Source organism: Letharia lupina (genome assembly GCF_014066315.1).
Source record: "Letharia lupina isolate WasteWater1 chromosome Unknown contig_17, whole genome shotgun sequence".
NCBI classification, from domain to species: Eukaryota; Fungi; Ascomycota; class Lecanoromycetes; order Lecanorales; family Parmeliaceae; genus Letharia; species Letharia lupina.
In genome coordinates, this window is record NW_023502986.1 from 1 (window position 1) to 16,108 (window position 16,108).

The following is a 16,108-nucleotide window of genomic DNA, read 5'->3' on the forward strand; positions in this document are numbered from 1 at the left end:
TGGTGACCGTGTCCGCCAAGGCACGATGGGACCGAGGCTGCCATGGTCAAGGTACCGGACGCGGACAGGCGGATGATGGGAGGAGGAGGAAGAAGGTGCGTGTCCCATAAAATGGACTGCATCCTTGGCATGAGACTCCGCGGTCGGGTAGCGGTTACGAGAAAAGTCTTGGGGTGATTGATCTCCGCCATCGATGGAAGGAGCGCAAGGGGCAAGCACAGACGAACAAAACGAAACGGAACAAGGAGATGTAACATACCAACCAAGGATCCAGATGCTGGCAGTCGACGATGATTTGCTCAGCCCGTGCGATTGGTTGAAAAAGGGAGTCGTAGGAGATGACAGTTGAGAAAATTATACCAGTCGGTGCTATGTAATCCACCAATACGGATCGGGGAAGGATGGCGAGCTATGACCGCGCTCCTGAAGCGGGGTTAGATGTGCAAGGTAAGTGGGTATTTTCGGGCGGATCAGGTTGCGGAAAATGTTTGCGTATGCGCCGGCATGCCCGACTCCATTCCCCTTCCCGATGCTGGGGTATAACGGGTACATCTCCGACGCAGAATTACGAGCAGACCTGACAAAATATGCTCATACCCAAGTATCTGTGTCGCTCAAGACTCATAGTATCGCCGTGCGCTCGGAATTTATCAACGGCGATCAAAGAACCAACTGCTCCCTCTTCGCGCTTGGACTACCGTTTGCCTCTTGCGCCTGCAGCCACTCAATACAGGCAGATTAGGACCTGCGCCGTTCATTTGCTCGTTCGCGCCGCCCCTCGTAAGGGTTTTGCTATCCCGCGACCCTGCTCCTCCAAAGTTGAAACCGACAGGGTTGTTAGATGCTAATGACATGTTACGCGTGGAGCGGTGCTTGCGCGGCTTCGAGTCGCTCTTTGACTGCAGTGGTTGTGGCTTCGAACCTAGAGAAGATGTGGTAGTCAGCTGCTTGCTCTGCATTTGCAGTGCTACGTACCTGTGGTTCGCTGCCGTCAACTTTTCTTAAAACTATCCTGCAGTAGTGCCTCTAAACTCATAATTCGCTCATTTCTTGCCATCAGCTTCCTCTCCGCAATCGCGACTTCTTTTTTGGGACTTCCGTTCTGCTCAACAAGTTGTCTTTGCACATGTGTTAGCTGTTCTAGATTTCGCTCTAGAAGGCCATCTTCTTCTGCTGTGCCCGGTTGTTGGATGATCTGAGGACATTGTTATACGCTCGCGGGTCTCGTCTAAGGATATCTCGAGCTCCACCACACGTTCGCAGCGATTTTGAAGATCCGCATCGGCGACTTCTTCATGACGTCAAAATCGGCGATCTGCTGTTGGACAGTCCTGCTGGTTGCTGTCGGTTGAGTTGCCCCATTGGTCCTGGGAGCACGTTGAGATTCTTCGACGCTCATTTTCAGACGATGATTCTCCTCGTCCTTTCGCGCCAGGTCTTCTCGCATATCTTTGATCATTTGAGCTTGTGTTTCCCTCCTGCTGGTGTAGGGTTCTGACAGCCTGCTCTTGACCTCGTCGATGTCCGCTTCAGAGAGTTGCGCTCCATTAGCTCTTCGTACTCCTGTTCGACGGTCGCTAGTCGCTCAACGAGATCTCTTCTTCGGTCTCGATCGTCACCTAGCTCTGTTGTGGCATTCGAGCTCATCCCTTGCCGAACGATACCTTCCGCTTCGACCAGTATGATCCTCAGTTCCTGCGGCTCGTCAGGCGGAATCATCTCCCGCAGCGCTAGTCTCATGAAGGGCGTCGACCTATTGTATGCATCTTCGGATCTTGCTTTCGTTGTCTGAGAAAGAATCATCTCCCATCTCGAAGCCAGCCATCATCTGTGCCATTGTTTTCCGTTTTTTCTTCTCCTTTTCATCGAGAACACCGTTCGTCTCCTTGGCGCTCATTCTTGCGTCAAGCGGCTGCTGCTGACCTCGTCCAGCTCGGTGGTAAGTTCCGAGTTGGCTTCCTTCAAGCCGTCCATGGTAATGGCAGCCTCTTTACTCTCAAACGCTACTCTCTCAAGCTGCATCTTCATTTCGTTGACCTCGCTGCCAAGCTTCTCATTTATTCTGCCTGTTCGAGAGCTTTGTTCTCTTTCAGAAATTGAAGCTCTCCTTTTGCCTCTTTTAAAGCCTGTTCTGCCGTAGATAGTTGAGATTCTTTCTCGGCCACCTGGTCCTGCAGCTCGTTTTCTCGTCGCAAAAACTCCTCTCGTTCGTCCTTTTCGAGTACAATGCTAGGAGTGGAAGCTCGATCTCCAGTTCTTGATTCCGATCGGCTGGGTGTCTCCTGACCTGCCAATTTCTTGCAATCTGGATGGTGTGCCTGGTCTGCCAGGACGCGACTCTGCTCGAGCACCGGCTACTCCACCAGCAGCTAATGGAGGAGCCCATTTCTCTTTTGGGAACTGGCTCCCCGCTGCGCCATGATTGGACCTCTCCTTCTAAGCTTGAGACGTAGGCCTCATACGTCGTGACTTGGTTTTTGCGCTTTCTTCAGCAGCTGCTTCATTTCAGTGGACTGAGCTCAGCGTTGATCTTGGCCTTGTTCTTGATAGCCTTAGCCCTGACACCAAACCTCAGTGTACTTAGGGTCTCTTGATCGTTATAGCTGCTTGGCGAGCAATTGATGATCAAGGTAGTCCTGGAATTACCGCCCAGGGATTCTTGCAGAATCCGAGTGAGCTTCGAGTCTCGGTACGGTATGTGTGTCGATTTGCCGTCTGTGAGCGAGTTGATCACCATTCCCAGCGCTCAAACTCTTGTTTATTTTCTTAGCTTCTTCAAGCGTCTGTCCACTGGCACCTGTCTTCCCAACCTTTTCGCTACCAGCAAGATCGACGAGGAAGAGTTGCCCGCTTTTTAGCTGAGCCTGTCTCAACATTCTTCTGGGTGATGGTGATGACAAAGATCGAATGTGACCGTGAAGACTCTTGGTTCATGTTCGTCGCAGCCTGTAGCCCTGGCAGCACCTCCTCTCCTCATGACCTCGTAGACTTCTTGGACACTCGAGACGTAGATTTCAAGAGGCCCTTGACATAGACTCCCCTGCTCTTCTCTTCGTGTATCGGTAAATTGTCATTCTGAGGTACCAACAGATCCCGGATTTTTTCCATATAGATCTCCATATAGCTAACCCGAACGGTGTACTCAATGTTCCCAGGACTCCTTAATATGCTGGTAAACATCTGCTCCACTATCCGGGGTATGATTCCTCTTTGATCCTCATCGTCAATATCGGCGCCCATCATCGTGTAGGATTTGCCCGCCCCAGTCTGCCCATAGGCGAAGACCGTGCCATTGTAGCCATTGAGTATGTCGTCGACCGTAGAGCGGATTGAGAAGTCAAAAACATCTGTTTGCCGCGAGGTTGTGTCGAATACCCGGTCAAAGGTGAATGCGCCGGCTGCTTCATGAGACTGCGGATAGCGTTAGCCATGGTATTCAATTGCCAATGTTCCCTCAACAAACAGCCATGGCAGCTATAAGTACAAAGGACTAGTGCTTCTTTGCGTACATTGATGCTGCATGTATCATCCGTCTCGAAATCCACTATTTGATCTCCTCCACTCGCTAGCTCTGCCTTGTTCGGGGGACGAAACCGCGCAACCACTGTGCAGAGAATATCAGCTCTCGTATCGGCCGTACATTTACCTAATAGTATGTCGGTACCTTTTATTGTGTTTCCTGCATTCGCGGCGCTCCTGAAATGTTCGTGTCAGTAGGGGCTGCATGTGCGACGTCTTCCACGGCACTTACGCCATGGCGAAGGGCTTAGTCCAAGACCACCGACGTCCCTATGCTATCTCAAGACCCTTCTGGCGAGTGGACAGCATGGAAGTCTACAAAGACCAAAGCAATCGGTGGTGCTGATATCTGGAGGCAGAAGGGGGCATTTTGGTCCAAGGGTGCCGTTTTCGGGGTGACGCGCTGATAAACATCCACTAGCGTCGTTTTAGGAGCAGCGATCATGATATCAACACTTCATTTTAACACAAAATCGAATCAGTCATGGGATCATATGCGTGAATATAGAGAATTGCAGTGTATCTAAAGGCTTTATGTTTACTATGCTCGAACCAAAGCTTCGGGACAGGTTCTATGCGCAATTGCGGTAGGCCGCATGCGGTAATGCAAAAGAACCCGTCTCCGTGCATCCTTGCTCACAGGGTCTCTTGTTTATGAATGATGCTTCGTATGATTCGCAGCTTGGACTGAGCGTCCTGCATTGCGAAGACCGCCAACGCCTCTGCATCCAAACTCCACGCTCAATCATGACATCAAGATGCCCATATAGACAAAACTCTTTTGACCCCATAAATTTCCTCGTTTCAAGATACACCAGTGCGCCTGCTCTCTCAGGAGCATGCTTGAGTATGATCCAAACTTATGATTATCCTCCCTAATCGTCCCAGCTCTTCTCCACTGTTTCCCGAACCCCTTTTCGTGTACTCACGGCGGTTATCTTTGTAGAGGTTCGATGCTTCGACGTTGGCAGGAGATGAAGTATTGGGATCGTTGAGTAGACTAGACGTGAGTTGTTAGCATCTATAACATGCTTGCAAGACCTCCGCGTACCTTTGAATGCTTGTCAAAATCGCAGCCACGTCATACGTAGGACTCCACCTGTTCTGCAAGATATCCAAGCACAACTCTCCCGTCCCGTAGACATTTGGGTGAAACATTTGGCTGATGAACTTGACTCCTGGTGGTTTATTGGGATACTGCTCTTCAAAATGCATGACTAGACGGAACGTCCCATCTTCGAAAGGTGTGTCTGCAGGTCCTATAATCACAGCATTCCTTTGTTCATAGAAGTGAGCCCATTTGGCCCCACCCTGTCTGCACGAGTAGGGATGCGTACCAGGTCATGACATTGTCGGCGATAGGAGACGCTGAGACACCTGCTGGTGGATCTGTTTGCATACGCTAAGTCAAAACGTTTATTAGCTCAAGCAGTGACCCAGGCCCCATTTGTCGTTTTGGAGGATCAGCAAAGCCAGCAATAGGTAGGATCAGAAGACTTATTGGGGCATAGTACTTTGAAATCACGCATGAGGCGTCTACGCGCCGGTGTAGTCATTTTCTGACTTGAACTTGGACTTGGACTTGAAGCTTCACTTGGGATGATGGAAGATTGCACTGATGTGGGATGCGTGAGAGGTGATGGTTGGGAGGTGTTCGTGTTTGGGGCGTGACCCTCATGCGAGCTCCCGAGCAATTCGCCGCTTCGGGGAATTGACAGACTGCCGGGACCTCTCGCCAAGATCGCCAAGATCGCCAAGACTGCCAAGATTGGCTGACTCGACAGTCTATCAAACGCAAGGTTTGATGGTAAAACTCCTTTTGTACGAGATAAACTTCCTCATTACATGTACCTATTGCTACTCTTCAATTCTCTTATCGATAATTCGAGTGTACAATACCAGGCATCGTCGATGTAGTGATCGGTTTTGAAACCTCCCATTGCGGTGGCGCTCTGACCATCCGAAATTAGTATCTCCATGCATCATCATTTTCGTGCTGCATGACGCCTTCAAACCGGACGATTCAATACAATGGATCTGGGCCTCTGTAGATCTTTTTCACCAGTCGGCTCCACGACGACAACGGAAAGGAGCACGTGCCTGGGCTGAGCGCAAAACTCGGTCTCGACAACTCTGCTGCCGATTACATGTGAGGCAGACTGTCAAATAGTGTGGACTTTGGCGCGCGCCCGAGCGCTCACTAACCATCTCTTCTACCCAACAACAATACTGAGCCACTGGGATAGAACGGTTCCATCCGTGGGGCCCATCAAGCCTCGATCCTTTCTCCAGAAGCTGTTCCAATATACCGAGCACCGATCACTTTCCCATCGTCGATCCTCACGATCTCTTGCATGAAGGGCATCCCATGCAGAGCCTGCCCTTTCCAGACTAGCACGAGCATGAGCATGAGCATGCATCACAGCAACCAATAAGAAGAACGTAGCCATGCCCAAAACCCAGCCGACTCCAACAGCTTCTAGCCACTGCTCTAAAAAGAAAGGAAAAGAAAGCGTTAGTGCGGGTGGGTATACGTTCATGACCACAATGATCTAAGTGCATGACCAAAAAGGCACTCAGCATAGTTGATGCATACAGGAACGCATAGAACGGCAGAGAACTTGGCTACAAAAGTTTCCAAAGTTGGTACCATGCAGTACGTGATATTGGAGCTCAGCGCCCAAAACACTGATTAGGGAAAGCGTTGCAGAGAGGAATATGCTCCGGAGAAGGTACTCCGCATGTCATCTTATCGCATCTCATGCCTCGAGTAGCCCCCGGAGAGAGTCTATCGTCCAAGAGGGTACCCGTGAGTTGAGTAGCAAACAATTCTACTCGGATGATGAATGTGAGTAGGTTGACAAGTGAAACAAGCGATGGTCATCTCCTTTCAGCAGCTTTTTTCCCTCTGCAAGGATGTGCAACGAGATTTAGGTTTGCCCATGATCTGCAATTTAGAACGGCATGAAGCTATGTCCTCCTTTGCTCACAGGACTTTGAAGAAATAACACAGGTTCGGTGCAAAATTGGATATTACAAGCAAAAATGATGAGCGTGTATGAGCCCGTCAGGATTATCGCTGGGGTCACACGATGTTGAAAGGCAAAAGTGCGCCTTTTTAAGCTTACTAGACAGTGGCGTCGTGTCGGCCCGCTTGCTGCAGATGTGAGAACCCATCGAACCCGAAATTCAGAACTGGGGCACTGTGGAAGTTCCTGGAAAGAACGATCCAACTGTGTTGGCAAGAAATAGAACGGGTAGAGTGTTGCCGGTTGGTGAGTCTCATCCTTTCCTCATGAGAGAGGAGCAAGGTAGTCTTCATTTAGGCCTCAACGACATCGGCTTGCAGAGCGCTGTCGGTGGTCGTCGTTAGCAACAAGGAGGAAGAGTCGGACATGAAGGATGTCATGTTTGCCAACGAAGTTCTCAGGAGCTCGCCAAACCCATCGTATTCATAATCGGTGAAATCGCCAGGTAGCCGCTCTCTGGGTCGGCACTGAGGGGTTGATGTGAAAGCCATCGAGTTGGGCTGGAGATTGTGAAAGTCCGAGCGCTCTCCAGATTCCATGAACCCGACATTAGCGTCATAAGATGAAGGCAGGCGGAAAGCCAGACCCGGTGCCGGTGCCGATATCAGCGACCTTCAGTCCCGGCTTCAAGGTTGGATGATCGTAAATTGTAGCCCGCATGATCCTTTCAAGAAGTGTTGCAGATTTGGTTTACATGCAATTGTCGGAATTTAGCTTACGCGACATGAGATCAAACGGGTCGGAATGCCCAGCATGTAATCGCAAGTGTATCGATCTAAGCTGCTCGCCAATTTTGGCAGTGGGAGATAAAGATGTTAAGACTTTAGGATAATATGAAGAGAGAAAGCAGTTGAGACGGTCTCTTCCATGCACTGGATCATCTCTCCTCAGTGCTTCACGGATTCCAGTTGTAAGGAACTGAGTACATTTTGACACTACGGGTTTTAAACAGAAATGTATATTTAGCGTGGTATATCAGCCTTACCTTTGGACCCTAGGTAAGGTACACTAAGAAAAATGGTGGGGCCGAGGGAGCTTATTCCTCAACATGGTTAACAGCAATGGCTGGGTGGACCCGCGCTCCGTTTCGACGAAAGCACAGTGAGGAAAGAGCAGGCAATGAGATCTCAGGACAAAACCAAGCGAGTTACCGTCTACCGACAACGATCGAGCTAGAGGAACGCGTCACAAGCCAGGTCCAAGAGGGACGGGCGGAGGCGCGACCAGGGAGGCCGCGAAATGCCACTGAAAGCCCCACAACTGGTATCGATACAAGCCACATCAAGCGACTGCAGCATTGGTGGTCTCACAACGTCCGCTTGAACCTCGAGCATGGCGCGCCAGGAGGTGACCCCCGTGACTACCTCGCTCTCGAAAGGACGTTTCTGGGCTGGTTCAGGACATCCGTTGCTCTCGTCTCGCTTGGCGTAGTCATTACCCAATTGTTCGTCCTGAAGGACGTCCACCCTAGGAAAGGTAGAACTCTTGGAGCTATCCTGTCTTGTGGAGGGATCGTAGTGGTTCTACTGGGGTGCGTCAGGTATCTCAAGCAGCAAAGACTCCTCACCCAAGGAAAGGCGCTTTCGGGAGGCTGGCATCATCAGGTTCTAATAATAACCCTATTAATTGTTCTGATCACCCTGTTCGTGGTTGTGGTTGCTGATAGCTAATGGTCATTGCCTTGTCCGTTGCCACAACTTTGCCTCCAAAAAGGAAAATTGTGCTTCTCAAGCCTTGGTTCCTGTCAAAGAGCAGCTCTCTGTTGGGGAGCCGCTACTTACGCCCTGACTATCAATCTAGATCCCTGGCCAAGTATCTGATCTCAGCTTCAACCCTCTCTCCACTCATTTCTCTCGTTCTGGATCCCTGATGGCTGTACTAATAAGCCACGACGGTCTGATGCGCTAGTGTCTCTTTCCTCTGGCTGAGAGCTAGCCGCTTGCCCTTCAATCTCTGGTGGAGGTTCATCGTGATACGCGTCTACTATTCTTCCACGGATATTGTCCCCATCTCCGTTACCACTGCTGAGGCCATTATCCCGCCTTCGGCGTCCGTGAGGGAGGAACGAGCAGTCCACGCGGACGAGAGGAACGGGCTTTGTGTTCGGTAGAGGACGAGCATCAGCAGCTAGCAATGGCAGTTAGCAATTTGCTGTTGATACCAGAAAGACGCGATGGGGCGAACTGGGCGCCTAACCTTGAGCAGAAAAGCCACAACAGCAACCAAGAGAATCAGTCCGCCAGTGACTTGTTCCATCTGTCTCCATCCACCAAGGCAACTGCTGCCTCTACCAAAAGCTTCGACACAAGCTCTGGCGGTATGGCTCCTATCCGGAAATGGCCATGCTCTGTCCTGGACGTTACGAAAACCACAGCACTGAAATTGCTCTTGAATTCTCCGAATTGCGTCCGCGTTCTTGCTCGAGAATAGGGCGCCCCATTGACGCTCTAGGCCGCAGATCAACTCGCTTGGGGAGCGACATGAGTGAGAGCTAGTGTAGCAATCACAGTCTCGTAGATGATGAGCAGCACGAGAACAATTAGAGCAGGCCAGGAGAAGGACATCTTGGCACGTGCATTGGAGCCATTTTCGCGGATGCGCAACCTTTGAGCGCCACGTAGAGTGACGCCGGTTATTACGGGTAGGATAATGGTTGCTGTGGCGGTGACCGTGGAGATGGGCAGCGAGAATGCTCGGATCCTGTACAGGGCGATGCTGCAAAGCAATTAGCACTATTCTACGTGACAATAGAAATGGGGTCTGGACGAACCCGCCAGTCACCACAAGTCCGACCAGGAGCTAGGTTGACGTCAGCTGAGACAAACGTTCTCCTCGCACTCAGCTCACCACGGGAACCAGAAAAGAGAGCGCTTGGGATGATGAAGGCATCTTTGGCGTGTTCTCTCAATTAAAAGTTACGATTCTTCTTCAACTCTTGGAAAATACTTATGTGAAGAACAACAGTTTGTGGGAAGAGGCGGAATTGATGAGAATAGCATAAAGTGGGGTAGACGCATTGAGAAGCTGATTGCTATTTGATTGGTTATCACTTTATGCAGCTTCCCGTCGGACAATTGATGTTGCGAAATTTATCTCGCCTCTATCAACGTATTACTACTGGCCCGTAGAAAAACTTTCACCAACCGCAAATGAGTCAGCACTTCACAAGGTGTCCGGATCTTGACCTTGACCAAACCTGTGATGCATTAACCCGCAAGGACCTACAGTTCTGGACATCGAGAAGGCAGCCGGATGCCACCGTCGAAGGATGCACTTGTATTCTTTGCGACCACGAAGACATAGGGTTTTCCCCGGATGTGGGATACCCAAATTCTGACGTCGCGGGCCCCCAGGATCGATGACCTCTTTGTAAGGTTTCGGGTCCAATGCGTCGAACTCTAAGGATGCAGCATTCTCTCACGCCGAGACCATGAGGAGGTATAGAAATTGCAAGAACATCTATTACAAATCTTCAACGTTAGTGGCTTCTACAGCTGCAAAGAATCTTCGCCAGTATCAGTATTTGATATTTGCTATTCGCGACTCGAAACAATGAATTCTATTGCCAATCGCATGGACATTGTTAATTTCTGGATTTGTTATCAACCTGTCAACATCCGAAAACAGAGTATACCGTGACTCGGCACAACTCTACAGGTTGCCTCCATAACCCACGACTATGCAAACATTGTTGTGATTCCTTGGCCTATTCGGCCACCTCACCACCACCATATTTGCAGCCCCAAGCGGACTGCAGATAGTAGACCCGTCACTCGAGTTGTTCGCGAACGACATCCTTGCTGGCGAGGCCACCAACAACACCCTCCAAATCAAGCCCGATACTTTCCAAGAACTCAATGACCCAAACTACCCGATAGACCTCAAATGTACTCCCGCAGGTCGTGGCTTCCAAAGGGTAATCGTGGACGAATACTACGAGACCGTTGACAGGATTTTGATCCGGGACGATGCCATGACCCCTGAGCAATGGTTCCTGGGCCCTGTTCCCGGGTAAAGTTATTCCTGGACAGCTGATAATTGCCAAATCGGCTTCGGTGCGAGGACATCAACGCGTACACAGCCCCTCCCAATCATTGTAGCAGCGCAGGTGGCGCCTTTGGTGGCTAAGGAGTGTCTTACCCAGGCAAAGGGCTTTCTGGGAGGACTAGTAGTGTTGGATATTCCTGGAGAGCCGATTGCGGGTGTAGGGGGGGCTCGGCCGGTGATGGATGCTTCTTCTGCCTAGACATAGGGGCCGTGATGGAGAGTCTGGAGATTTTTGGGACGATGGAACGCGTCACCATGAAGACTAGCTATACAGCGTCGGTTTTCTAGACAAGCTTTGAATTATACCTCCCCAGGCTCAAAATTGCCAAGTACGACAGAATTTGAGAATACGATTGGTCGATTATGTCTGACAATTCTAGCTGAACTTACTACGATTTCTTCCAAGCTCTTCAAATCGTTTATTCCTCTCTGTCTACAGACTTACTGATTAAATATCCCCTGCGTCAACATTCCAAAAAGTCGCTGTCCAGAAGTGTTCCGTGTCAAGCCGTCGACATAGTCCTTTCGCAAGTCCGTCCCGCAGAGCGGACTTGCGAGACTAGGTAATCGCGGGCGCAATGTTGAGGCTAACGAAACTATATCGGTGCCAATGCTTCTAGATATACACCGTCATCGTCCGCAGCAACCTCATCTCCATTACTAAGGGTTCAACTCTGTACCACCAGGAGAAGAATAGCTCGAAGGAATCTCAAGCGCCCTCCCGACCCTATTGACCCCTTCAGCTACCATAAATCGAAAGCGCTCTATACCCCTCACCTCAATACTAGAATGATACTCCGTATCCTCAAGCCAACCATCTAGCAGCATCTCCCGTGATACGTCGAACAGAGCCGAGTCAAAATGCCCATTCATTGTCTGTGAAGGTTGAGTATCTGGTCCTTCAAACCCTTGAAGGAAAGATTCCATCTTATTTCCCCGAACCCGTTACGATAAGCCACCACGCCGTCCGTTTTCGCTCCAACAATCCATCGATCTTGTGCACGCCGACGGCGGCTCCTCCACCCTTGCTCGCTCGCCCACACCATCATCCAAGCCCATAAATCCGGAACGCCAACAGTGGAGACAGATGCTCCGGGAAGTGGGCCCCCACCGAGAGGATATGGGAAAGCCGAAGGGAGAGCCTTCTCGTCATGAATAATCAATAAATAAAAAAATCAAGAAAAAAAATCAAATCAGCACTTCCGCACCTCCAACGCAACATCATCCATCACCCAATCCTATGTGGTCGCTCACCCAATACAGCATAAGCGAACCCCACAATCCCCTCCCTCACGAGAAAGACGTCTTCAATACTCGTATACAATCCCAGTCCTCCCAGTCCTCCCTTTCGCAGACTGCGCCAGCCCAACCCGCATTCCCACCCCCGCTCCACCGCCCCGGAAGCTCCTCCAAATGCATCGTGCGTGTTTATAATCGGTAAACGCCATGGCGCCGTCTCGCTCGCTTTCTGTCCTTTCTTCACTGCAGATTCGCGTTTTCGATCGCTGACGGCGTGGGTGCTGTTTACATACATAAATTCTTACGAATGATCATCAGGCGAAGCGACGAGTAGGAGTAATGGGACGGGCAAAGACGGTCAGGGGGCGGGGGGGGGGTTGCGAACTAGGGAGGTAAGGTAGGTACGACATAGTTGCAGACGGGTTTGGGTTCTGTATTTGTGATTTGGCTCGTCGGTACTGTTGATGGGAGGGTAGGGATGACACTGGGGGTCACGTAGGATGGATGGATAGATGGATGAATGGATGGATGGGTCGGAGGTTGAGAATTGTAGATGCATAGCGAGAGGGGAATATAGATTTTCTGTTACCGCGGTATACTGCGCCGGGCTCGCTGGTGCACTATCCTATGAAGAGAGCCAGATTTGCTCGATTGACAATGAATGTGTCTGGAATACATCACCGCCAGCGAGCATTTCCAGTCAATCCCAAGCCTAATCTCGAAATCCATGCAATCCTCTCATATCCTCCTGAAGCCCTCTATGCTCTATTGCCATCACCCCTGTCTTTCTCACTTCTTCAACCATCGTCTCATCGCCTCCACGCAGCATACTGATATCCTCGCGCAGAACATCGTTCTCCGCCAGCCACAAATCTCCATGAATTCGGTCCTCGCGCGCGGATGCTTTACCTGCAAGGAAAAGGAATGATATCGCTCTCATGCCTTCGAGCTTGAGCCCGAAGACGGTTCCTGCTTCCTTTCCCCAGCGGTTTTTGCGAACACCTATCACGGCTTCCGTGATTAGTAGTGGCTTCTTTACGAGGTCACGCGGTACTGCCTTCATGCCATCGAGGGAATGGAGAGCCCAGAAGAGGTCGTCGTCCATCTTGATCTTCGCGTAACCGTCGCTTGCTCTGATCGAAAGAATAGCCGCATCCTCGCCATCGCAAAGCTCCATGATCAGGATGCCGTCTCCGTCACACTTGTAACCCTCAACATGATGGCCAACTAGGCTCCGTGGATCACGTCCCTTGCCATTGAAAGGTAGAGTTTTGGTGTTAAGGAGATAGCCAAATGTCCAGCCCTCCGCAAGTTCTCGCTCTAGAGCCTCGAATAGCCTGCATAAGAGGTCGTCCTGGCAACCCGATGTCTCCAGTTGGCGCTTGCTAAGCTCGTGCTGGGCGTCGGAGACGAAGAAGAATGGATCATACAGAACAGCGACCACGTCGTTCATCTTTTGTGAGGGCAGATTGAAGGTTGCTATTCGACGTGGAGTGTGAGGGGGTTTTCCGAGGAGTGTGGCCATGTAATCCATTTCTTGGCAGAGCAATATTCGACGGAAGCGATGGTGCTGTGAAGAGCTGAGTTTTTTCCCTTGCAGCTGAGATCTGGGATGCGTGATATCTTTGTAAAATGGCATGTGGTTGGTATCAATCAATCCCAATGCTGGGGTGGATACAAGAGTCATAGTTGGAAGCCCAAGGAATAGATCTCGTAGGACGCCGTGGGGAACCGCGGAGATTTCTTTCGAAAGTCTTAATCATATTTGAGCTGAGAAGCCTTTGATGGGATCAGCTTATGGTCACTCTGTGAAGGATGAAAGAAGCAGCATCAGCATCCCAAGGATGAAATGAAGGCGCCAATAAGAGTAGATGTGAAGAGGAATTAGGTTGCATTAGGCGATATTTGAGTATAGATTCACTCCCTGGCGTTATTGTTCGACTTCAACCTGCTAACATCAAGTGTTGATATCTGTTGGAGGGGTCATGCTAAGCCCAACCAGCCTCAGCACTTCACAGAAGAGGTCTTGTTATCACCACCAGCAATGGTTGGCGAGGACATTCTGGATTTCTCGATCTCATGCATCATGCCTGTAATTCTTCCAAGCGCCTTACAGCCTTTTGTGTAGTGTTACAATAGCAGCAACGCACGAAGGGCACCCAGCACCAATACTGTTGGAATTGAAGAGAGGTTATGGATTGATTAGCTATGGAGTGGTATGTAGGCTACTTGTATACCATGTGAAGCCCATGCTAATTTGCCACCTGCGGGGTAGCTACAACACACTATGGTGCTGCAGCAAATCTCAACACACCCCCATGATGCAGCACCATTGCCACACCCCCATGATGCAGCATGGTTTTCAAGCTGAGATACGAGTATTGTTGTCCTCGAAATCGTCACCCCTTGTCGTTGTGGCCAATCTGGCCTGAAATCTTCGTGCTTGTTTTCCACTATCTCCCTTTGTGTTTTGCCTGATCTTTCATCATTTCCTTATACCAATCCGGAGCCAACTGTGGATATTCAGTCCAGCACTTCTCGCTGAGATGACCGGTAGATCCACAGTGGTTACAGGGCTCTTTTTCCTTGCCTTTCCCCTGGAATCCTGCCTTAAAAAATCGAGCGGAGTCTTGGGAGTGGAGGGCTTGATTGTGTTGCCGACTGGCCTCGAGGACCATTTGACGTGCTTTTTCAGCTGTGATTGAGGGCGTAACAGCCCAAATTTGGATGAGATACTGGTACTCTCGTGGTAATGATATGGAGAGACAGAGAATCGTACGGTTATTCGTATCGAGTGTGACCTTCGTGGCGTCGATTTTCTCTTCGAGAACCTTGATGTGAGTGAGATACTCGGGTACCGTCTTGAATGCTTTGAACTGAAGCGTGTAGTACTCCTTGGAGAGACGCATAAACTCTGAGGATCCCGTAGGCTGAAGTAGAGTCTGAAGTCTCGTGAGCATGAGGTAGCCGTCATTGAATTCGGCCTCCGTAAGTTTCTGTTGAATACCTGGACTGATTGTCGGAGTCATAAGATCTGCAGCTTCCTGGGATTTCTCCTCCCATTCCTTCATAGCCTTCTCTTGCTTCTTGGTAATTGGTGGAGATATCTCCGTATCTGTACTGGTTGTTGCCGTAGTGACTGCAGAGTCTTCAGACTCATACTCTCCTTGAGTGTATTTCCAAAGCTTCTTTGAACGGAGCTCTGCTCGTGTGTTGACGAACCATAAACCGAAATTCTCCTCGATAAGGTGTTCCATTTGACGTATTGTTCCACTGTCTTTCGTGGACATTGTGACTGAGTATCCCACTGTCTTTCGTGAGTATTTCTTGGTATCCCACTGTTTTTCGTTGGTGCTCTGTGTTTTCGAGCTGACTTGGTATTCCACTGTCTTTCGTGGATATTTGCTCTGTGTTTTCGAGCTGATTTGTGTGTGGTTTCCTGGGTGTCTTGAGGTATTTGGATTAATGATAGACAACAACTTGTGTAGCAGTTGCGCAAGGGCCCATAACCTGTTGGAATTGAAGAGAGGTTATGGATTGATTAGCTATGGAGTGGTATGTAGGCTACTTGTATACCATGTGAAGCCCATGCTAATTTGCCACCTGCGGGGTAGCTACAACACACTATGGTGCTGCAGCGAATCTCAACAAATACCCTGAGAGCCTTATTGTTGCGGGCATGGCTCCATTGATTGCGCTTGTGCCATCCATTTGTTTCAACTAATGGTAAATCTGGAGAAAAGGTTGACTCCCGTATCACGCTTCATTGTCCTGTCACATGTGCTGTCCCTGATCAACTTGGTTCGTCTCTGCCATTCTATCTCGTCCCGTCTTTTGCAAGCAGTCCAGACCTCCCTTGGCACGTTGTATCATCTCGCCGTCAGTTGGAGATGTAGGGACATCTATGAAGCCGGGCAGTGGACGAGAGGGTGGCAGCGCTGGTGACGAGCCTCACGGGAACGCCGGACTGGTGGGTTGTGAGGTGAGGGAACCCGCGGCAATTGGGATGGACATGACTTGGTGCAACGGCAGATTGCTGGTAGAGATACTCAACTGCAGAGATGGGTTCTTCACATGCACTTCGGATCTTGTGTTGGCAGTCGATGATCCGAGGCGATCGGAAAGTCCTGACAGCGGTATTGAAGCCCTAGTTCTAACCCTACATTCGGAAGGCAGCCCTGTAGCGGGGACTCCTAGAACTATTTTCTAGGTGCATGAATTGAGCTTTAGGGACTTCTATCGGGCATGCTAGATGCAATGGGCGCTAAACCGGG

At 50.2% G+C, this 16,108-nt stretch overlaps 8 protein-coding genes across 8 annotated transcripts; 2 read left to right on the forward strand and 6 right to left on the reverse strand.

The window, feature by feature from the left end:
- Positions 1-855: 855 nt before the first annotated feature.
- HO133_003194 (uncharacterized protein) lies at positions 856-2,028 on the reverse strand (the record flags this gene model as incomplete). Its single annotated transcript, XM_037294117.1, has 6 exons — positions 856-922; positions 976-985; positions 1,096-1,195; positions 1,256-1,563; positions 1,620-1,788; positions 1,924-2,028. 6 exons carry the CDS (start codon positions 2,026-2,028, stop codon positions 856-858), a joined length of 759 nt encoding a protein of 252 aa, XP_037149498.1.
- A 29-nt stretch (positions 2,029-2,057) lies between these two features.
- HO133_003195 (uncharacterized protein) lies at positions 2,058-2,876 on the reverse strand (the record flags this gene model as incomplete). The annotated part of the gene is given in 3 exon segments (XM_037294118.1): positions 2,058-2,305; positions 2,515-2,715; positions 2,735-2,876. 3 exon segments carry the CDS (start codon positions 2,874-2,876, stop codon positions 2,058-2,060), a joined length of 591 nt encoding a protein of 196 aa, XP_037149499.1.
- Positions 2,877-2,973: 97 nt separating this feature from the next.
- Positions 2,974-3,756, reverse strand: HO133_003196 (uncharacterized protein; the record flags this gene model as incomplete). The annotated part of the gene is made up of 4 exons (XM_037294119.1): positions 2,974-3,411; positions 3,510-3,604; positions 3,665-3,696; positions 3,752-3,756. The coding sequence occupies 4 exons, from the start codon at positions 3,754-3,756 to the stop codon at positions 2,974-2,976; spliced, it is 570 nt and encodes a 189-aa protein (XP_037149500.1).
- A 594-nt stretch (positions 3,757-4,350) lies between these two features.
- Positions 4,351-5,075, reverse strand: HO133_003197 (uncharacterized protein; the record flags this gene model as incomplete). Its single annotated transcript, XM_037294120.1, has 4 exons — positions 4,351-4,519; positions 4,571-4,795; positions 4,857-4,921; positions 5,034-5,075. 4 exons carry the CDS (start codon positions 5,073-5,075, stop codon positions 4,351-4,353), a joined length of 501 nt encoding a protein of 166 aa, XP_037149501.1.
- Positions 5,076-7,609: 2,534 nt separating this feature from the next.
- On the forward strand, positions 7,610-8,218 carry HO133_003198 (uncharacterized protein; the record flags this gene model as incomplete). The annotated part of the gene is made up of 1 exon (XM_037294121.1): positions 7,610-8,218. The coding sequence occupies one exon, from the start codon at positions 7,610-7,612 to the stop codon at positions 8,216-8,218; it is 609 nt and encodes a 202-aa protein (XP_037149502.1).
- A 1,479-nt stretch (positions 8,219-9,697) lies between these two features.
- HO133_003199 (uncharacterized protein) lies at positions 9,698-10,563 on the forward strand (the record flags this gene model as incomplete). The annotated part of the gene is made up of 3 exons (XM_037294122.1): positions 9,698-9,852; positions 9,902-9,917; positions 10,306-10,563. 3 exons carry the CDS (start codon positions 9,698-9,700, stop codon positions 10,561-10,563), a joined length of 429 nt encoding a protein of 142 aa, XP_037149503.1.
- Positions 10,564-12,546: 1,983 nt separating this feature from the next.
- HO133_003200 (uncharacterized protein) lies at positions 12,547-13,521 on the reverse strand (the record flags this gene model as incomplete). The annotated part of the gene is made up of 1 exon (XM_037294123.1): positions 12,547-13,521. The coding sequence occupies one exon, from the start codon at positions 13,519-13,521 to the stop codon at positions 12,547-12,549; it is 975 nt and encodes a 324-aa protein (XP_037149504.1).
- Positions 13,522-14,287: 766 nt separating this feature from the next.
- On the reverse strand, positions 14,288-15,124 carry HO133_003201 (uncharacterized protein; the record flags this gene model as incomplete). Its single annotated transcript, XM_037294124.1, has 1 exon — positions 14,288-15,124. The coding sequence occupies one exon, from the start codon at positions 15,122-15,124 to the stop codon at positions 14,288-14,290; it is 837 nt and encodes a 278-aa protein (XP_037149505.1).
- Between the last annotated feature and the right edge of the window lie 984 nt (positions 15,125-16,108).